We start from the raw sequence: 23,975 nt of genomic DNA on the forward strand, positions 1-23,975 counted from the left end.
ATCACTGAATCAAATCGACCAATACGACACGCTTCATCGAACGACTATATCTCGATATAACTCACCAGTCATAATTATATTATTCGATAAGGGGAGGAGTTTACATATCGCATGCATACGTTAATGCACCACAAGGCCGGATGATGAGTTACCGTTTATAACACTGGGTCCTTGAAAATTAAAGCGAGAGGGGTAAATTCAACCAGGGTATATCATTCTGGTATGATAACATGCATTGGAATATTTCTAACTCAGAGAACTTGGTTTGTTGATACTGGACCTGTATATCTGATATAGGTCGTACCTTAGTCACGTTAGGAACATAGAAACCTGCTTTTAGTATGCCTATACCAATATTGACCATTTATGATAAGTGCCATTGTTCAATTTATGTAGGCAGTGTATATTTTAAGATAAACGGGATACATGTATTTTGTTGTGTGCTGGCCAATTGGGACATCAAATGCCGTACGCGCAGCGCAAGTGAGTGTTTCGTTATATCATATATCCAAGTGGGAACCAAGTCTTAGATAATGAGACCATGAATAAATTAATTTCAATTTAAATAATTTAATTGTATGCCGCTGCAACGCGTTTGATGAGTAGAATATTAAAATAATAATGTCTTTCAATTAAAAACAATAATATGACCTAATTAATACATTTTAAATATAGATGGTATGGTACAATTCTAGTTGCTCAAAATGAGATGTTTACCGACATTTCCTTGTTTTTTTACGAAGACAAATAAAGTTTCTTGTATCTTTTATCTATTGCAAGAAGACATTGCATACAAATTTAAAATTAGCCATCAAAATGGTTAATTATTAATATATTTAATTCGTTCTATTGCACAGTGTTTAAACATTATTACAGTACTATACTTAAAATTTTTCACGTCTTCATACCCATCTTAATTTCATAAAATTGACATCTAAAACTATTGGTTACGTTATAACCAGACATACTTGAACTAAAGCTCTGTCCACACTATCAAACTTTATGTGACAAAAAAAACGTGATGTTTACTCATTTATCAACTATTTTGTTATTATATATATATTATTACTTATACATCGATATTTGATATTGCACACAAATATATATATTAACAATTTAGTTCAATTATATTAAATATTTATTTCAATTAATATTAAAGATTATATACATAGCTAGGTTTTAAGCATTTTTCTTTAAACTTTAACAATATCAAGGTGTTGAGTTATTTTAAAAATATATGTAAAACACTATTTTGATTCAAGGTATGTTTTAGCAATATCTACAGATTTTTACACAAAAAATACCAGTAGAGAGAAGCTACTAGTTTTCTCTAGCCCCTTTCCTTGCAATTTCCAAACTATAGGAACTTTTGACTAAAAGGACTTAATACTTTTTTATTTATTTACTACTTTTTTATTAATTAAGGCCACAGAATTAAACAGTTCTAAAAAAACATAAACTATTGCTTTATAAGCAATATATCCAGTTTTTGTTTAAAAGAGATCTTTGGTTTTTAAGTTCACAGCATTTTGGAATGGTTTTCCACGTACACATGAACACATTTTGTTTATACTGGAATCCATGTGCTACCTTTGCTAATGACTCTTGGTAAATCATATCACATAAAAAAAATACTGATTCCACTATATTCTTAATAGTATTAATATTCCAATGATAATTTGGTGTTTTTTTTCCTCTTCATTTTGGGCCAGCACCTAGACTATTTCCAATGATAACGTTGATAAGGATTTGGGACTGATGCCGCATTCATGGGGTGTATATTTGAGGACTGAAAAAGAGGCTCCACAAGACTAAGGCCCTTGTGAGGAGCCTTTTGAGTGAAATATTGAATAAAAATAAAAATAAATAAATAAATATCCCACATCAAAGTGTTACACTTTGTTGCTCAATTGGTATTAACTTTACGTTTACCACTTGATTTTGGTTAATGGTAAAAATATATATGATATTGATTTTCAGTAAAGTAGCAGGTAGTATGTCACATGGCAGCTGGTTGGTGACTTTGGTCTATGATACTAGGCTCTACAGTAAGCTAGATTTTGATTTACTATCATATCTTTGTACACCAAAACAAGTTGCAATTGCAAACAGAATGGTTTACAAGAGGAGAAACCACATATATGATGTCCTCTCTTGTGGCTCAAGCGATGAATTTCAGTAAATGGTGATCAAAATTAATTTTCACTAAGATAGGTAGAGAAATTTTATCATATCATGTGGCTTACTTCTGGTTGGTGTCTTTGGTTCACGCTACAAGACTCTACAATATGGTAGATGGTTACCAAGCCGGATTGTAATATAAAACATTTTCATCAGAATCTACAGAGCCCGACAGTAAAACGCTATGGTTGTCTTCACTATGCCAAATGGCTACCAACACAGTAAAATCACAGACCACAAGTAAAATTAAAATAACCAGACATAGCTGGTTACCTGATAACCATCATTGTTACAGTGTCTACTATTTTTAAGTGTACAATTGCACGACCGATACCACATAGTGGACGCTCACAGCTTACGACATAAGTAGTGTGAATTTGCAGAATTTTTAAATAGAGAGGGTAGGGCCTAAATGTTTTAAAATAAAGAGCTGAGTTTAGCCTAATTCTTTTAAATTGCAATGATATACAGAGGACAGTGCAGTAGTCGATACAGAATGCAGAATTTTGAAATGGAGAGGGCATAGGGCCTAAACGTTTTAAAATAAAGAGCTGAAGTTAACCTCATGTCCTATCTTTTACATTGCAATTATCAAAGTTTAGGGGCCCCCGAGATGTCGGTGCATGTCTTGTATGTGAACTATGAGATGTATAAATTAAGTGCATAATGCGATTTTGTCTGGTTTTGATTAATGAATAAATTATTTTGAATAAATATTATTATATACTGTAACACCTTAAAGTAAATTCCTGTCATTTGATTTGCCTGTTGAAGTTTCGTAATGGTATTGTTGTCTTTCTAGCATAGCTACAGTAAGCCTGTTAGTGTTAGGCCTAGGTGCTTTAGCCTGGCTAGCTATATTATGGTACAATCTAAATTACTCAATCACTGTTTTTTTTTTGGCTTTACTTTTACACTACTGTATGTAGTGTATAACAGGATAAAAGATATATTTTACCCAATTTGGAAACTTCTAGGTAGCAAATATTGGTTGGTTTTTAGTTTTCTTTGACTTTTTCTTCTTGCTTGATTTTTCTAAAAGATGAATATTTTTTAAAAATTAATTTTTATTAAAATATAGGACCAAACAAAAAGCTTGTACGTTCGAAACAGTAAGTCCTGGTACTGGCCCTAAAATGGTATAAAGGCTTATTTGACTGGATTATATGCATAAATGATTTTTGCCTATAAGACAAATGGTACAGTAGGCCTGAGTGGTTGTATTCACCAATCACACTTAAGGGAGATATTTCCCTTCAATACTAAATATTTCCCTTAGTGGGGCTATGTTAGATCATATAACGTAAACATTATTGTATTTTAAATAATCTGTTATCTTACTGTTTGAAATGCTTGAATCCTCTGAAATAAGATGAGGTTTTAAAGGACATAATGATGCTGCAGACATACTTGCTATAACACTATAAAGAGATTGTGAAGAATTAGATTATTATAGTGGGCCCCTGAATATCAGTTAAACACACTGGGTTAACTGGAAGGAAGTCTTCAAAGATAGTTAATATTCATTAATTTCGAGCGAGTGAGTGGCTAAGCTGTTAAGACAGTGGAACCGTAATACGTAACCATAACAGCGGCAAAGGTTCGAGGCTCACTCTCTCCATGATTCTGGTGGTCTCAATAAGGACTATAAATTGTAGGTCCAGTGTACACATCTAGTTCATGTGCACTTTAAAGAACCTAGTACGTCTTTCGAGACGAGTAGGGGGTTACTCCGGTGTACTAGTTCACACATAGCCACTGTCACTAACTCATCATATAACTATACGCTGGGCACTCTAGAAGAACAGTCTTTGACTGAAGAGGCTACTCAGTATAAAGAATAAATAAAAATAATAAAACATACTGCCTCAGAATGTATGTTAAGGCAAGTATGATAAAAGTATTGGTTATATAGTTTATCACAATATTTAAAATTCAATAACTACCTGCAACCCTCTAAATTAAGAGATTTTGATCTTGGTCTTTGCTTTAATTTAGGGCTAGGTGGCCTTACGTAGATATTGTCAAGTTCTTTTACACACTCTGCAGAACCTAAAGAGAGTAGTGGTCTTCTGTTGATAGAATTACTCAAGGAGCCTACAAATAAAAGTAATTCAAAGGTGTTGTTTAAAAGGTGCCTATTCCAATATAAAATCAAACTCAATCAATCCAAAAAATAAAATAGGAAAAAATATAGGATACAATACAATTAGAAATAAAAAAAGTATAACAACAACAAAAAAAGAAGTGAATTTCCATACTATACCACTGTGAGCATCTTTGTTTGAAAATATTGAGGAATGGATATATGGTATGTAGTAATAGGATCTGTTTAAATTAGTTTATACACAACACCACATAAGCACAGTAATACAATAGTTACATTGTATTATGTATTTGATACCACTACCGTGGTCACCTTACCCTCAATAAAATTCCTTAATTATTTGCCTTATTTATTATATATTACCAGCCAAGCCACATAGTACTGTATATTGAATATGTTTAAGAAAGGAAAAAGGAAGAATCGATTTGGTTTAAAGAAATTTAGAAATCCTAAATGTAAGTTTCCTTACCGAAATCAGATTGCAACCATGGTAACTTTGAACTGAATTGATCCGCGTCGTCGTTATTGTTGATCGATCCTCGATAAGCAAGAACGGGTAAACGACCTTTTCCACTGCTATATAATTTGTCTGAAACAAAATAATATAGATATAAGTTTGACAAAAAAAGTATGATGTGCCCTAATATGGTAGTGATATGGCCAAACATAGTATTGATATGACATCATCATGTACATAATATATGGGCACATCACATTTTGTCACATAAAGTTTGATAGTGTAGAATCAATCAAGGGCTGAAGATATGAGTCCAGGGACCAGCTGCATATTAAGTACTGTACATTTATCCCCTGGACAAATCTCAAATTCTGGTATAAATTTGTACTGTCCAATCCACGATGGTCCAATCTAACTTTAGCCAATCGAACTTTCTAGATTCACATTTTTTGGTAAACCTATGAAATATACATTCATACTTTAGCCAATCAAACTTTCTAAATTCACATTTTGAAATGAAATACACAGTATGTGAATTAAGTAAAACTATTTGCTAAAGTTGACTTACGACTGTTCAGGCCTTGTGCTTCTAAAATCTGTCTAGCACTAGATTCAACAGAAGATGACTTGGAGTTATCAATTGCTGAATGAACTAAAGGTTGCGAATCAGCTTTAGAGTCCACGTCCTGTTTCATGCTTGCAGGAGCAGGCAATGGAGAATATTTCTGTAAAGACTGTTTTTGTCCCGGTATATGATCCGTTTTCTCTTTTTCAAAATTCGGGAAAGTGTATTGGGGCTGAGAATATAAAACAGTTTCAACAAAATCATCCTCTTCATCAGTGTCATCGAGTAGATCGATTGTTGCTTTCCTCACTATATGCTTTTGCGATTTAGGCAACAGGGGTGATGGTTCAAGGGTTATGGTTACATCACAGGTTAACTGATTATCAATATATCCACCATTACTGTCTTTTGGAGGAATTAATTCTTGCTTTGCACCATTAGAATGTATATCACTTTTCTCAGGGTTATTAATAGACACTTCAACTCTTTCGTGCGTTGTATCTGTATCTTGTCGTTTAGTACCAAATAAACTGCTGAAAATTCCTAGAAATTTATTTTTAGATGGTTGGCTTTGGCTTTCGTTTTGTTTTCCATCCGAACTTGGTTTTGTAGTTAAATTTCCGTATTTAGCTCCAGCATCTTTTAATATACTAATAATATAAGTGTGTTTTCCCTTTGTGGCATAGTCCAAAGGGGTACCACCATGAACGTCTTTTACAGATACATTTAGACCAAGTTTTAGTAGGATTTTTAATGACTCCACTTGACCAGTTACAGCTGCCCAGTGCAATGGTGTTCTGAAAAAAATAAAATACAGTCATTCATAAAATAAAGTAGTAGAGATTACTATTGGTTATAGAGGGAATTAGCAATGAACATAAAATTGTGTCGAGTTGAGAGGTTAAGACACAGGAACCACAAACCCTAGCCACAAAATCGGCATAGGTTCAAGGCTCTCCACGACCATTGTTCTGGTGGTAGAACAAGTCTTCTCAGATAAGAGAGCGCGCTGTGAAATTATAAATCTCGCAATTGTTCTGAAATCATATGTACATCTCTAATACGTTGTCAAAATATGGTTCCCGGTAAAGTTGCCCTTTAAAATGTTATAGCTAATGTAGCACATAATACAAACTTAAATGTTAAATGTATACATTGACAAATGCAGTAGGTCACCTGAAAAAATTGCCAGAAGGTATCATGAATGTTCATTAAGAATAGACACGTTTCGCGCTCGCGAGGTCACCGTCAGTTTGACCTTTTAGTGGGTATACAATGGTAAACAAACACAGCGAGAGGTATGTTAAAGCATGGGAGAACTGAGAGATGATCATCTTAAAAAGCAATCGTCAAAACTAGCCTTTGATGGAATGGCATGGTAAGGATGTTATTTATTTTCTAAACTTATGTTTTATATTCACTGTAGAATTATTCGGGCATTTGGTTCGGAATCATCGACTTTATTTATGTATTGTCATTTTTGGTTTGACACATAGGCTATATATTACGGTGCATTTAATACATGTTAACTGTTGATTTTATTTACAAATGTTGCGTAAATATATTAATTATTATCTTTCATTCTTCTTCATGCTCCTATTGCATCTTCCATGTATTATGTGATGTTCTTCGGCGCTTAAACAGACACCCAAGCCTCCTAGGCCTAGTAGACGAAGTACCGCATCAGGCAACGCCACCGGGCGGGCGGAGAGACACTAGCACATCGTGGACGTACCTTTCCTTGAAAAATTTCCAAGATTTTGCGCCACTATCCTTCGGAGCCGACGCAAACCACTCAGCAAGTGTTTGAAAATTATAAACAGGAATATTATTCAGTGATTTTGTGTAGTTAAATTCACGATTTATCCAACATATACAACATTTATGATGCACCTTGCAACAAAAGCACTCGGCAGTCGCCATTTCGCTATGCTTTAACACGCACTAGGCGAGAGGTGTTCGGTTTGTTTACAAATCTATACCCACTATTTCTGATTGGTCGCGAGCGCGAAACGTGTCTATTAATCAATGATCAAGGACTTTATACGGTAAAATTACATTCTTTATTAAACAATATAATGTAGGAGGTCATTTTACTCTCAATCAAATAAAACCTTTACATTATCCCTGATAAATCTGAATTTAATTTTGGTAACTGTATCTTCTATATAGCATTATAATACTAAACAAAAAAGCATGTTAAGGATTAAAATATTTTACAATTAAACCTATTTTATAGTTAAAAAGTTACTAAAAAGATAAACAGAAATTAACACAAATATTTTTTTGTTCCAAATGCAAATTACTGAAAATAAGCAGAAAGTTAAATCAAAACAATAAATAAAATTCAGAAAGAATTTGCAAATTTCTACACTATTCCTTATAAGGCTATGAGAATAAGGCTATGAGAATGTTGTTTTGAGTTTAGTATTGAATCCGAACACATTTTAATTTTTATTTTTAACCTTTTACTATTTTTTTTTTTTAAATAATTGTGTGTAAACTTAAAAACATTTATTAAATACTTTTAAATAATAACCATTTCTTTAAAGAGTAAAAATAAATAGTGTACAGAAAACAAATTCATACAAAAGTTGAGGTGGTCTCACCTGTCATCTGGGTCTAAAGCCTCAAAGTCAACACCAGGGATGGAAGAGAACTCCTCGATGATGTCTCCCCTACCTGCAGCAGCTGCAAGATGCACACAGGTCTTGCCGCTGGCTTCAAGGCAGTTTACCAAAGATGAGCCACCATTGTTACAATGAACCAGGGCTTTACAACAAGACAATGATCCGTTCTTGTAAAAAAGAAAGAGTAATTTTATTGATTGATTGAAAAAAAGTGAATTGATAACAATTTGATTGGTTGATACAAATTTCGTTGATTAATCAATACAAATGTTATTGATTGATAAAAGTTTGAGTTATCGATACAATATTTATTGATTAAATTTGATTGATCGATATAAATTGGATTGATTGATCAAATACAAATTTGATTGATAAAAAATTGATTGATTGCAGGTACTAATTTGATTGATTGATTGATAAAAATTTTATTGATTGATCAATACAAATTTGATTGATTGATAAAAGTTTGATTGATCGATACAAATTTGATTGATAACAATTTGATTGAATGATCAAATACAAATTTTATTGATAACAAATTGATTGATTGACTGATGAATATGTGATTGGTTGATCGATATTGGATTGATTGATAAAGGTTTGATTGATTGATTGATACAAATTTGATTCATCGATACAAATTTGATTGATTACAAATTTGATAACAATTGTATTGATTGATTACAAATTTGATAAAAATTGTATTGATTGATACAAATTTGATTGATCGATACAAATTTGATTGATTACAAATTTGATAACAATTGTATTGATTGATTACAAATTTGATAAAAATTGTATTGATTGATACAAATTTGATTGATCGATACAAATTTAATTGATTACAAATTTGATAACAATTGTATTGATTGATTACAAATTTGATAAAAATTGTATTGATTGATACAAATTTGATTGATTGATTGATACAAATTTGATTGATTGATCAAATACAAACTTGATTGATTGATCAAATACAAACTTGATTGATTGAACAGAACAAAACCTTTTTTTTTTCACTGTTGTGTGCAGTGGGTTAAAAGATATTGAAATGCGCTTTGTTACATAATAATAACAAAATGTGAAAAAAAAACTATTGAGTATTGACACAACCTATTGATGGATGAATATGCTACTACCTAATATATAGATGAACAAACACCACCAATCAATATATCAAACAAGAACAAAAAAAGGTGACAAATAAACAAAAAGAAATCAATAAATACAATAAAATAATTCTATACCTGACTTGCCCAATGTAACGGTGTCTTTTCATCTACATCGGTGATAAATATATCTGTGCCACGAAGCATAAGCAATTTCACGTGCTCATGGCGACCATGAAAGGCAGCCCAGTGTAAAGCAGTCATGCCATCGTTGTCTTGTTGGTTGACATCGTCAATTCTAAGTGACTGTAGTAGTGCAGTTAGTAACCTAAAATAACCATTTTTTTATGTTAAGCCCTGTCTACACTATCAAATTTTATGTGACAATAAAAATGATGTGTCCATACAGTATATGGACACAATGACTTCATACAGTACCACCACCATATTTTGGCATATCGCCTCCATTATTTGGGGATATCAAACTTTTTTTGTTAAACTAGTTTGATAGTGTAGACAGAGTTTTAGATTTTATACAGCAGGACTCCTTTGGAATATCCTTATTAAGGGAACACCTTTCAGTGAAACACAGGGGCAATATAAGTTTTAACACTACAGCAAACCACTACTTGGTGTACACCACTATTAAGGGGATACTTCATACAGTACCACGACTGCTCATTTGGAATACCCCTATTAAGGGAACACCTTTCAGTGAAACACAGGGGCAATATAAGTTTTAGCCCTAACAGCAAACCACTACTTGGTGTACACCACTACTTGGTGTACACCACTACTTGGTGTAAACCACTACTTGGTGTACACCACTACTTGGTGTACACCACTATTAAGGGGATACTTCATACAGTACCACGGACTGCTCCTTTGGAATACCCCTACTAAGGGAACACCTTTCAGTGAAACACAGGGGCAATATAAGTTTTAGCCCTACAGCAAACCACTACTTGGTGTACACCACTATTAAGGGGATACTTTGTTGCATAGTTGTTTATCATCTTTAATTCAATCCTAATACATAATGTAAAAATGCTTTCTTTATCAACCATTGTTTTATGTCTTTAACGATGTTGCCCACACACAAAATTTATTTTCACACAGAATTTATTTTCACACAGCATTAATTATTACAGCATACATTAATTAACTTTTAACATACAAAAATACAATCAGATGTACAGTAGAAAAATTAAACAGTTTGTTGTTTATTATTGTTTATTTCATTTATTGTTTTTCATTCCTAGGATCTAATCTGTGGAATAAAAGAACAAGTTAAATTGTCAGAATAAAAAAAAAAACAAAAATGATATACTAATATTTAGACTTTTAATTTAAATCAAGTTGTTTGTGTTGTGGGTTTAATAATGTCCTTTTGATTAAAATACAGTACCAATTAACTGTTCATAGCTTCTTTAATTTCATTTTTAATTTATTTGTAAGTAATTGTGTATGTTTTATCATAGAGATATTATAGTGCAAGCTATAATATCTCTATGGCCTTGTTAAAAACACTGCATAAAACAATCAAGTTTTTCCATTTTGAAATAAAATTCTTATGATAATCATTATTATATCTATTTATATTATTATATGGTGGACGAATGAATGTTAGAACTAAGATTATTGTTTCACCACTACAACAGGTCTTCATGACTAAAGCTCTGTCTACACTATCGAACTAGTTTTACAAAAAAAGTGTGCTGTACCCAAATTAAATATGGTAGTAATATTACCAAATATGGTAGTGATATGACTATGTCCATATATGGCCACATCACAATTTGATAGTGTAGACAGAGAATAACACAAAGATTCATAAGCCATAATTAGTACTGTAATCGTACAGCTTTACATTAATTAGTATAAACACAATCTAACCTTGTGTCTGAGCAGTAGGTAGCAGCATGTAAAGGCAGCCTGCCATTCTCGTCTGTGATATTCTGATGAGCTCCATTACGAAGTAGATATAACACGCCTTCATACCAACCCTAGCAAAAGAAAAATGATAATTATATTGTTAGTATTGATATAATATAAAATGTGTTTTCTAAACAAACTTACAGCACACAATTCAACATACCTTGAACTTGCTGGTACTGTTAAAGTTCGATATATTTTCACAATAATACTGTATTAATAATTATATAATATATATAGACAGTGATTAAGATTTTTTGGATCCTTACTCAGCTGCCTGGTTGTGTTTTTCCGTGTACATGTATTAAATTGTATTTATATATTTTTGAGGCAAAAGAAATAAAATGACAATTTTTTTTTAATGTGATGCCAAGGAATGACAATATCTCTTTCTTGTTGCTCTCTATCAATTGTGACATTCAAAGTACCTATTACTATAAAAAATAGCATGATGCGAATCGGTGTATTATTAGGGAAAAACTGCGTTAAAAAAATGCGTTATATAATGAATATTGCTTATTGTTTTAAACAGTTCATTTGTGTTTCATTTATTGAATGCCTGACTGTCCTTTTCAACTCCGTTTTATTTATTTTTCTTTTACGAGATAACAGTTACACTGATTTTAACTGGATCACGGATTAAATGCTGTACATTGTATAATAAAAACATAAAAAGAGCGTTAATCATTAATAATAAAAATATATATAATGGTATTAAAAATAGAGAATCTATGTTATTCTTTATTACCATTTACACAGAACGCCAGGCGCTTTCAGTTCAGAATAGATTCTAAATGGGACAAGCTAAGCGGTTTTCCGCTTATTGTTACCGCTCGTCTGAGTAAATTGGCCTTTACCATCATTACCAGCATTTTTTTATACTCATCCAACAGTAAGCAATTAACCAATTACAGGATGGATACTGTACACTTTTTCTCATTCTCTCAGATTTCTTATCTTATCACTTCAAATTAATTAATTAAATTTCAGTATATCACCAGGCAGTTTAGAATTAGTGTTCTAGGCCTGATGTGTTCATATTTTGATTTATTGTTATATAATTATTATTTTGGGCTTTGAAAGTAGAACGAGAAATTATGAGTAACCAACACTCATACTACATCAATGACACTGGACACAGGTCAGGATTGAACTTTGAGTCAGGATTGAACCCTGAACCTTGGAAATACAGTAGAAGGTAAGCATGTTAACCACTAAAGCTACAGCTACATCTATATTTCACAAAAAAAAATATATTTGTCATCATCATCATCATCATCCTCTTCTCCATAATGTCAATATCATGTTCTTAATTATTATCATTTAATAACATCTGCATTTTTATATTTATCATAATTATTAATTAATTTATATTGTCAGCATCTCAATAGTCATTCCATACAAATCTCATTATCATCAACATCATAACTTTACTCCCCAACCCTGCTACTGCCTATACCAACCATATCATTATTTCATTAATCATAATCAAATAAGTACATAAATATTATTTTCATAATTATATCTTTATTAGGTACTGAAATATAATATTCATGCGATTGTTTATTACAGAGGATGTATACTCCATGGCAACACACATCTAATGTTAATAAATTATCTATTTTATAGCAATAAATAAGCCATCAGATACAGCATGATATAAATTAAGAATAATGGAGCAGTATTATATTGAGACTTCGACCTTTGGTTCAATAATATTGTTATTATTTTTTAATTTGGAGTACATTTTATGACCTAAACAAACTATCTGTAAAACCACCACAGTGAATAATAATAATAATATGAGAATCCACCGAAACTGATGAATTAGTGATCGGATGCATGTCCAAATTATTCTACTATTACTGCAGTAACTACATTTTGTTTTACTGCAACATTGCAATTTTAGGTTTTTTTTAGCGTAGGAGTTTATAAGGCAGTAATATTTTTCTCACTTTATTCTTTCACATCCAACAGTGTATTATATATACACCAATTACAGGATAATAAAACACACATACTGTATTAAAAACTGCAATATAATATGGTCGGTGTGATTACCAAAAAAAACTTGCGAAATAATTGCATATACAGGTACAGTAATAGAGCATAATTACTGCAGTAACTGCACGTAGAATAATTTTGAAATGGTCCTTTAATTTATTAAGAAAGCAATGTTTCTATTATTCAATTGGCCTTGAAGTAAAAAAGCCTCAAGCCATGAAAGTGTTTATTATCATTACAATCAATATTAAAAGCCATTTATCACCTCGTAAGCTGCAAGACACAATGGCGTTCTTCCTTTGGCATCCCTCGTGTTTAAGTCAGCTCCCATCTTCACAAGCATCTTCATCACATCAAACTGCCTGAATTGGGTTGCTTTTGATAAAGGTGTCAGTCCTGTTAATGATAATGGATCATAAGTAAACAAACTGTAAAGTACTCTGATTTCACACTTATCGCCATCACAGGTAAGTATGTTGGATCAAATACAAAAGCATTAACGATGTATTGTCCCTCCAAAAACATGACAAATAAAGATTTATTAAATCAAATTTTTGAATAGATTACAGTATTTTGTAGTTTTAATAAAGTTAATCACTTCTGTAGAAAAAATTGTTTTCACTTAAAAAAAGACAAAATAAATGGTTAAATTCAACCAAAACCCATTGGCGGCAGCCAATTTTGCTTTAAATTAAAGTTTTTTTAGGTAAATACATTTTTTTCAATTCAATATTTGGTCAAAGTGGACATTAAAATGGCATATAACAATTTGTTTAAAGAATTATTTTTTTAGGGGGAAAATACATATTTACCAGATACAAGGTAGTAATGTATATAAACAAAATTACAAAAAAATACTAATTTACAGAAACTGTATGAAACAAGGCCAACAGCCATAAGTCGCGTGCTAAAACGCATAGTGATACCGTACCGACCGACAGATAGAGTCGCGTCCACGCGACTAAAAACATATTAAATTGTAAACATATTAAAAAGTCTTATTTTCTTATATTATCTTCTGGAGTAAGCTTTTCAAGGGCAATATATATACTCTATCCAAAATTAATCAAATGTTCACAATTTATAGAAAATAATATTTTGCAAAAATATTCTCTACTTGATCAGATATTTCATTAATTCTCTTGTGGTTTTAATTACAAAAATTAAATTATAGAATTGGCTTCACTAATTATGTTCAACACGTGATCTCTTCATATTTTTAATGTAATTATTTGTTGACTATAGCCTCCAATAAACGATCAAGTAAAAAAAAAGAATTCTTCAAAAATTTCATTATTTAACGTCTCAAATAGCCACACATAGCCAGCAGTAAAATACACTTTAATAGTCTAAATTATTAATTAAAGTGTTATCTACAAATTAATCCAAACCATACATTATACCCCACAGACTGGTTTTTTTCCTTTTGTCAAAAAACGACACCAGTCTATTATTTTTGCACGCCTTGACAAAGCTAGATACAGTAACAATAATAATTGTCTTTTGTGTAGCGCCTAATCAAAATAATTTGTATTACCTCGAACTAGGTAAAAATTACATTATTTCATATGCTATGTGAAAGAGAGATGGGTTTTCAGAAACTGTTTGAATAAAAACAATAAAATCGTTGTATTGTCAGAATAGTGTTGCTCTTTACCAATCATGGCGTCATTTGATTGGATGTGATGAAAATATCATTTTCATCAAAGGAAGCATAGATGGTTATTCTATAGTTCTGAATGAAAAGTTTCTCTTTTGTTTTATGTATGAACAATGCATATTTGTCTATTTACCGTCGATCGTTATCGTCCTAGTGTACAGTAAATAGGCCTTAAGGATGAAGCTGTGCAAGAGAACAACCAGTCAGCAATGTATACAGTACTACTTTAGACACATATCAACGCAAAGAGGCGCAAGAAAATAACCTTATTTTAGGTGTCACAATGCCATAGATCCAAACAGAATAATACTTTAATTAAATTTCTGCAACATAGGGTAGTAAACGCAAGAAAAATACTGTAGGCCTATTACGGAAATTACCCTCAATGTATTGTCAACTGCCTTGATTGCCCTTTTAATAATATTTATTACCAAATGTATATCAAAACACCAATGCGGCATAGCCCAGAAGACGGCAAACGATGTGAAATCACAAATTTCTTTGGTAAAATAATTGAAAATACACTGGAAGCAGTGGGATTATTACAGTACGGTAGCTATTTTATGAGATGATCTTTTTATTTTCTAGGCCTACTGTATTTAGTAATAAAAGTAACATTTGTCTGCTGGCTACAGAATAGGCAAAAAATCATCATGCCTATGCCTAGTCTAGTTTGAAAGGGCACTTCAGGAAAAGGGGGATCGTTCGAACCCTACGAACACACCTGGCTACAGCTTTCACAAAAGCACCGAAGCTCAGAGCAGTCACTGATGATAATGCTAGAACTACGTACCTTCCATATCCTGGTACTCCAAGGCACTAGGGTCTGAACTGATTGCTTGTGTTACCATCTTCAAATCTCCACGATATGCTCCAATATGACCCTTCAGCGTGTCCTCCTCATTATCACTATCCTCATCATCATCTAAAAAAAAAAATGTTTTTAACCCTAAGAAAATGACAAACTATCATTGTACTGGACAATATATTTTTTTTTCTCGATAAAAAAACACATACGTTCCAAATTCAATGTTCCCTCGATTTCTTTTAATTCCTGTACAATTTTTCCATCACCTTTTGTTAAAAATCTTGGGGTTTATTGTGATGAATTTTTATCTTTCAACAAACATATAAGTCATGTTACAAAAACTACTAACTTCCATCTACGTAACATTGCTTGCATTCGAAAGTATCTGTCAAAGCGTACTGCATTTACATTAATAAATGCCTCTGTCACTTCTCGCCTTGATTATTGCAACTCTCTTTCTTTTGCCCTACCGAAATCTTTAATGAATCGACCTCAACGTCTCCAGAACACTGCTGCACGCATTCTAACTCTTACTAGAAGATCCTCACACATATCTCCTATTATATATAACCTCCATTGGCTACCTATCCCGTATAAAATATAAGATCCTTTTACCAACATTTAAAGCGCTACTTCTTAAACCACCTACTTATCTCCTTCCCTCCTACACCCCTCTTGCTTGTCTTCGTTCAGCTGATCAAAACCTACTACTTGTTCCTAGAATTAACACCAAATCTTATGGACAAAGGTCTTTTATGTTCTGCTGCTTCTCTGTGGAATTCTCTCCCTCATCATTTTACTAAATCAACTTCTATTGCTATTTTTTAAAAAGAACTTAAAACGCATCTTTTTAACATCCAATAAGCGCCTTTGATTTTTACTTCGGTTTAGTTGATTCTGGCGCTATACAAATACCTAAATTATTATTATTATTATATTTCTGTATTAAATCTTTATTTTAAAGAAAATTAACTTTCCGTGGACCGATTTGATGAAATAAAAACAAGTTACTTTTGTCAATGAATCCTAGACACATAAACGTTATTAGAGAAATCAGACTGCTAATATGATTATATATTGGGTATGTCTCGTTGATAATTGTTTACGATATTACTAGTTGATTCTCAGCAATCTGTAGAAGTTGGCAGTAAGGGCAGTGCTTTAAGTATAGGCTACTGTATTGTAGCAAATTGAATTGGCTTTTTTTCTTAAAACTAATGTACAATTATATCCTTCTACATACTTTACAAAGGCCGTATTATGATTGATTATATAAACATATTAAATATAACCAAGCAACAGGTGTTTTTACAGTTTTAATATGAAATACTGTAATATATTCGATTCTAAATAACATATTCTCTTGTTTATTAAGAACATTAGTTGATTCTTTTCTCTTCCTTTTCTTTCTGTATATCAAGTCTCTGTGTTTCTATGGAAACCTGCCATGCCTTTTGTGAGTTTGAAAATAATTAGTATGCAGTTACTATATCAAAGACCAACAACACAATTACATTTTTCTACCATTATTACTGAACAAAAATATTTTAATTCAAAATGTTAGTGTGTTCCAGATATATCATCAAGATTTATGAACTACTGTATTTATTAACAATTTATTTATAAATTGCTTGTTTTAATTATCAAAATTAGCAGATTCCTATAAATAGAAATTAGTCTATCTGCCTTGATTAGGATAGTAATTTTGATTTTATTATTAAAAATTATTATTAACAAGTATTTAATTTTCAATGTTATATTAATGTGAATTTATTACCGTATAATATGTTTAAAAAAAAGTTTTACACTTATAATATTTAACAGATTTTTCGATAACATAAATTATTATATTTAAACAAAATCCAGTTTGTCAATTATGGTTTATTTATTCATTTATTCTTTATTATTTCATAATGTAACTTAACTCTTTATTACAGAATACAACAGACACAACACAGATACAGTACAATTAGCAATCACCCATGGATCCCAGGCTGGATAATATATTGTAATCGAAAATGACAATTTGCATCTATTACTGAGCCATAAAGGGTATTTCTGACCAAAATTTACAGTATTTAAGGTAAATTCAAGGCGAATAATTATTGACATTAAAATGGCCTATTCAGCAAAATGTTTCATCTTTAAGCATTAGAAAATATTTTTAATATTGTACATTTTTTACCTTTAAGTTACAGTTTATTTGGTAAAATCATTTTCTGATTCCAATTCAATTCAAAATTAAATAATAATTATGGCTTAAAAATTCAGCAAAATATTTCTGGGTGGTGAGAGGGATGGTGTGCTGGGGGAAATACTTTACTGTACACTTTTGATAATATAAACACCTCACATTTTTTTTAATGACATTACACATGATGTTTTAGCTCTGACATTTTAAGACCTGACACACTTAGTATCGTAAAGTTGTCAAGCAATTAATATCGGAAGTAAATATCATTTAGCTTTTTGCCTCAATGGTTATGAAACAGAGTAAACACAATGTTTTGAGTACATAACCTATCAGTACACTTGAAAGGTAGAGTGATCTGAATACAAATAAAATGCAACACCATAATCTAAATGTCACAATCTAAATGTCACTAGGAGAATGACATTTAAGTTCAACCATTTGAAACTTCATAGCTAAAGATAAAACCTATAAATTCATCAGTAAAATTATCTGCATTGAAGATTTTATGAGTAGAGTTGTGGCTCGGTGGTTATGATGCTTTGCTACCACTCCAAGGGTCCTGGGTTTAAATCCTGTTACATGTCAGGACATAATTACAACTCCACTTCCAAAGACTTGTAATAAGACTTTGTTAATAAAGAGCATCTTGTGTATATGTTTGTCTTGTGAACATCTGAGGGTCCCTAATGATCAGCAATTGCTGGATGGATCACCCTTATTAAATATGGTCAAAAAAAAAAGAAGATCCTCATCACCCTCTAAATTATATCTTTACGCTTAGCCAATCTGGTAGACTGACTGTGAATCAAAACACTAAACGTTGCCGACAATCATTTGTTTATAATTCAATTCACGTATTCATTAGCAAGATCTCTTTAGATTCATTGGTTACATTCTTTTTTTTATTTATTGTATAATTGTATGTAAAACAAAATGTAAACCAACCAACCTCGATGTTAATGACATCAATAAATAATATTGTGTCGTATAAAGTTGTAACACTCAGAAGAATTACCAATAAAACCTATTTTAAAGGGACACTTTCCAGTGAAATGTGAGAGGGGCAAACATTTTAACCCACTGTGGTGATTCAAGAAACACTCCTACAGTATTAAAAGGACACTGTGTTAACCCACTGTGGCAATACTCTGATGATTCAAGAAACACTTTTACAGTATTAAAAGGACACTGTGTTAACCCACTGTGGCAATACTCCGATGATTCAAGAAACACTCCTACAGTATTAAAAGGACACTGTGTTAACCCACTGTGGCAATACTCTGATGATTCAAGAAACACTCCTACAGTATTAAAAGGACACTGTGTTAACCCACTGTGGCAATACTCTGATGATTCAAGAAACACTCCTACAGTATTAAAAGGACACTGTGTTAACCCACTGTGTTAACCCACTGTGGCAATACTCTGATGATTCAAGAAACACTCCTACAGTATTAAAAGGACACTGTGTTAACCCACTGTGGCAATACTCTGATGATTCAAGAAACACTCCTACAGTATTAAAAGGACACTGTGTTAACCCACTGTGGCAATACTCTGATGATTCAAGAAACACTCCTACAGTATTAAAAGGACACTGTGTTAACCCACTGTGGCAATACTCTGATGATTCAAGAAACACTCTGATGATTTAAGAAACACTCCTGCAGTATTAAAAGGACACTGTGTTAAACCCACTGTGGCAATACTCTGATGATTCAAGAAACACTCCTACAGTATTAAAAGGACACTGTGTTTGCTTTCCAATCTACTTCCAATTTTCTAGTTTTCTCAATAAATGAATTTCGAGCCTTGCTATGTCATTTTACATATGTACTGTACAATAAATAGGTTGAAATATCGTGTTCAGGAAAAAGCTCAAGATGCCTACACAGTTAAAGATTTATTGTCCCCCAAAACATAAGCCATTTCGCAGTTTTGAAAAAGTGAATCCCAAAAGAAATTATTATTATTTCACTAATATAAAGACAAATGAAACGGTTAATTTTAACAAAAAAACATTGTCTCACAGACAATTTAACTATTGTTTGCTTTAAATTACATTTTTTTAGGTAAATAACTTTTTGCGATCCAGTTTTTAGTCAACCGTGAAAAACTATAGGGGGACAATATATCTTTAAAACTTGTACAGGGTTTATAAATTGTGTATGATTGCAGATGAAATTTTGGTATTATACAACCAACTCGTAAAAGGCTACCATTGTGTAAGTATTAAATTGTCTTTTAAATAACATTGATTATTATACTTGTTCTCTTGTATCATTATAAACTTTTTGACAATCATTAATTTATCACTTGATATTAATGAGAAGCCAACTTCAGTCAAATAAATGATTAATGTATTTCAACCAACCTCATATAACTTAATATTTTTTTCTATTCACAATTGGCCAATTTATTTATTCTTTAATATTGATATTGATTTTGACAACAATACATGTTTTACAACAATGCTCCTGTGTTATGCAATCAATATTTTGTAACAATTCATAAAGAAGCTATTCCAGTAATAAGCAATTAACAGAAATACAAGTAATAATTTCTAATAAAAATATATATATAAATAATACTTTATTGGATACAAATAATATTCTTATACAAAACTTAAATTCATATGTACTGTATTGGCATTTTTAAGTAAAAAATATGAGAAGTTAAGTATTACAAAAAATAATGACAGAATTTTAATAAATCAAATTAAATATATTGTTAAAAAAATTTGAGAGGAAAACAACAATGCACTTCCGGTTTTTCACATTTTTTCCCAAGTTACAAGGAATTGAATTTTAATATGTGGCATGTGATAAAAGTACTGTATTTAATTAGTATCAAAAAAACTTACCTAAAAATGAGCTGTTCTTTAATGTTGTCATTTTGCGTAGGATTTTTGTAATCTGGTCACTCAGTTCCGTTAAGTACCATTTCGATTTACAGTATATACCTATCACGTTGCTAAGAAACATAACGCAATAACACGAAAAGGTCATAAAATTTCATTCAAAATGCATTGAACAATCTGTCCATATTCATTATTCAAGTTGATATTGAATCTTATAATGATGGTACAGTATATCAAGGGCCATATTACAATACAAATAACAAATGGTTACGAGTGCCAGAATGGTTGAATATTTTCATGAGTTGAACTGAATAATAATTAATAAGGCAAAGCTGAGTCTGAAAAAATCAGGTATCTTACTGATTACTGTATCCACTCCATAAATTAAAAAAATTCAGTATTTACTACTGTATGAATTTCAAATGCTACAGTGCAATAGGTTATGATAGGGCGCATATAGTTCTGTAGGACATGCGAGGCCCTTAAGGCCTGCTATACTTGTGACGTAGAGAGTTGTTATGTAGAGGTACAACGTGCGGAGACCGCCATGTTGTCATGTTGTTTTGTTTTAAGTATTTATTAAAAGTTACCGAAACTAACGCATATCTTTGTGTATTGTCTTTACTAAGTTGTCGTTTGAGATATACTCCAAATTGGGCGCATCCTACTTAATGTTTACAGCAGCCCTGTGTCACAAAAAATTCTCAAAATGTTTACAAACAAAAATCTTAACATAGTATGCAAATGTACCCACAAACATAAAGGATGGATTCTCAATTATATTGCATATCATGTGATACATAATCAACCAGTCAAATGCCAAGAATATTCAGCATGATCACTATAATGCACTAGCCTAATTATATAATCGATAATTATGTACCGTAATTTCTTTTGAAAGATGCATTGGTTTGATAAAAAGAATTGTTTACACATTGTTAATTTTACAAACCCGATGAAGATTTACAATCATGCATTGATGATCAAATCCAAAAATTAAACACAAAATTATAATGGATGTATATCTTATTGATGCTTTTATCATTTGTTTAAAAAGATGTATTGTCCCCCAAAAACATGAAAATATCAAATGAAAAATAAAGATTAATAAAATCAGACTTTGAATAGGTTATTTTGTAGTTTTAAAAAAGTAAATCACTTTCGTAGAAAAAATAAACGGAAAAAAATAATGTTTTCACTTATAAAATAACATGATAAATGGTTAAATTCAACCAAAAATCCATTGGCTGGCAGCCAATTTGACCATTTTTTTCTTTAAATTCCATTTTTGGTCCAATTTTTGGTCGAAGTCAATAACTATTATGTTACATTAAAATGGCATATTTAACAAAAATTTTATAAAGAATTATTTTTTCAGGGGGACAATACAACTGGTTAATCATGGTGGTTAGTAAGCCAGAATTGACTGGTCTTGACTCAAGAGTGTGAATAAATAAATTGTAATTCAATTCAACTTTTATTTCAGACAATTGTCCATATGGTACAATACATTACACAAAGAACCAAAACTTTTATCTATTGGTATATCCTCTCTCCATTTGTAGTACATGTTTGAATCCATCAACAAATATTTATATATACAAATTAACATTCTGTTTTCGCTTTTCATTATTCTTGTAAGAATCGGTAAGTCGAAATCCTCAAATATTCATAAAATGATGGAATATTGTTTTCCACAAACAAATTCCTCGCACTAACAAATCTGGGTTGTCCCAACAACCGCCTGAAAGCATCATTATAACAAACTTTAAGTCGGTTGATATCTTTTTTTAAATGATTAGACCATAAAGGAGAACAGTACATGTTAATACAATATGATCTGAAGAAAAAACATTTGATTGATTTGGAGCAGTAAAAAAATTTCCTACATAAAACATTAGTTTACCTCTAATACATAGAGATCTATAATGATAATAAATAATAATCATAATTGTATTGAGCCTACTGTAGTTATAAACGTTTTTATTTATCAACAGACAACATGGCATGATTCAAACCAGTGACGTCTTGTTGTAATTTATCAATAAAAATTATTCAATTCTACTTTTATTTCCAGGTTCTGATGATGTGGAGGTTGCAGTCTTTGGTTGTCCCAAATCAAAATCTTATTTGGTGTCTTAAATTAATTGCATGTGATATTTTGAGATCCACAAAACAGTCAAACAAATAATATTAATAACATGATGATGAAACCGGTCTCGAGGTCATCGCAACGCAAAAGCTAATTAAATTATTTATTAATATAGTACTAAATTATATTCTGTACCCACCTGCTGGATATGGGCTAGATCAAAGAACTTATAACACAAGAATCTCCTGTTCGTCCCGAAGCGCGTAACAATTTCGAAAGGCATTGTGGGATAGAATAGAGCTATGGGTGGCGCCATTGTGAGCCATGGAGTACGGCGCCCGCATCAAATTAGAAAGTCAAAATCATAGAGGGGATCTGCTAATGCTCTAGGTGGGATAGAGTAATTGACTGAGGAGTAGGGCGCCCGCATCAAATTAGAAAGTCAAAATCATAGAGGGGATCTGCTAATACTCTTGGGGGATAGAGTAATTGACTTCCTAGTTTGGAGGGGGCGCTGCTCCATGCTGTGAAATGGCGTCGCCCAGTTTGACCTTTTAACCCTGTACTTCCGATACTGTGTTTTGAATGCAAATTGAAGAACAGGAGATTCTTGGGTTATAAGTTCTTTGGCTAGATCTAAAGTGTGAAGGTTATCCCAAGTCCTTATACGATGACGTCACACACGTACCAGCACCCCATTGGCTGATTATGACGCAATGCAATTTTACCGTACCTTTAGTAAACAGAAGTTAGAATACGGTACCGTATCTTTAGCCACGGCGTATTATAATTGTAAGTTTTTTGTCGAAGATTAAAAAATAAATCTTTCATTTTCAGTAGTGAATCCAAAAAACTACCCATCAAATGCTAGGCCTAGAATTATATCGTATAACAAACATTAAAACCAACGTGTCTTATCTCACGTATGCTTGACTAGAGATAAGGAGCCTCTTCAATTCAAGTCTTCTTCTTTTTGCATGCTCAACACAGAATCTTATTCTTATTCTTAACTTAAATTAACAAAATAGTCGAAATAAATTTAAGTCTACTAAATAACAACAACACAATGATACGTCTTTCAAATAATACTTACCAAATTAAAACATAACAAACTTATCTCGTGTTTGTTTTAATAATAACCTTTTTTCTTTTATACGATCGGTTACCTGCACGCACCACAAAAACAAACCACTAGGCCCTAGATGTCGTCGCGCGAACGACCTATCTTAAAGTTACCGCTTGGCTGATTTTACACGCTTTATGATTTTAATATTATTATAGAGGGCGATGTTACCTTTTTCATGATTTTCTTATTACTTTCTCATTCCCCACTTCAGAATTTCGAACCTTGTTTTAACTGCTTCACTATGTAC

The 23,975-nt window shown here is 31.7% G+C and overlaps 1 protein-coding gene across 2 annotated transcripts; it reads right to left on the reverse strand.

Annotated features, from left to right (window-relative positions):
• Positions 1–585: 585 nt before the first annotated feature.
• Positions 586–23,766, reverse strand: LOC140047040 (uncharacterized). Of its 2 annotated transcripts, XM_072091835.1 has the most exons (12): positions 23,696–23,766; positions 20,514–20,623; positions 15,442–15,573; positions 13,254–13,384; positions 10,946–11,055; positions 9,188–9,377; positions 7,920–8,107; positions 5,314–6,107; positions 4,758–4,877; positions 4,128–4,278; positions 3,523–3,602; positions 586–3,216 (listed from the first exon to the last, which is right to left on the reverse strand). In XM_072091835.1, the coding sequence occupies exons 2-12, from the start codon at positions 20,542–20,544 to the stop codon at positions 3,155–3,157; spliced, it is 1,989 nt and encodes a 662-aa protein (XP_071947936.1). In that variant the 5' UTR covers positions 20,545–20,623; positions 23,696–23,766; the 3' UTR covers positions 586–3,154. The 2 variants fall into 2 exon arrangements, with proteins under 2 accessions (XP_071947936.1, XP_071947935.1); XM_072091834.1 differs by lacking the exon at positions 23,696–23,766 and having other exon boundaries at positions 20,514–20,713.
• Positions 23,767–23,975: the final 209 nt, after the last annotated feature.

Source organism: Antedon mediterranea, chromosome 4 (assembly GCF_964355755.1).
Source record: "Antedon mediterranea chromosome 4, ecAntMedi1.1, whole genome shotgun sequence".
NCBI lineage: Eukaryota > Metazoa > Echinodermata > Crinoidea > Comatulida > Antedonidae > Antedon > Antedon mediterranea.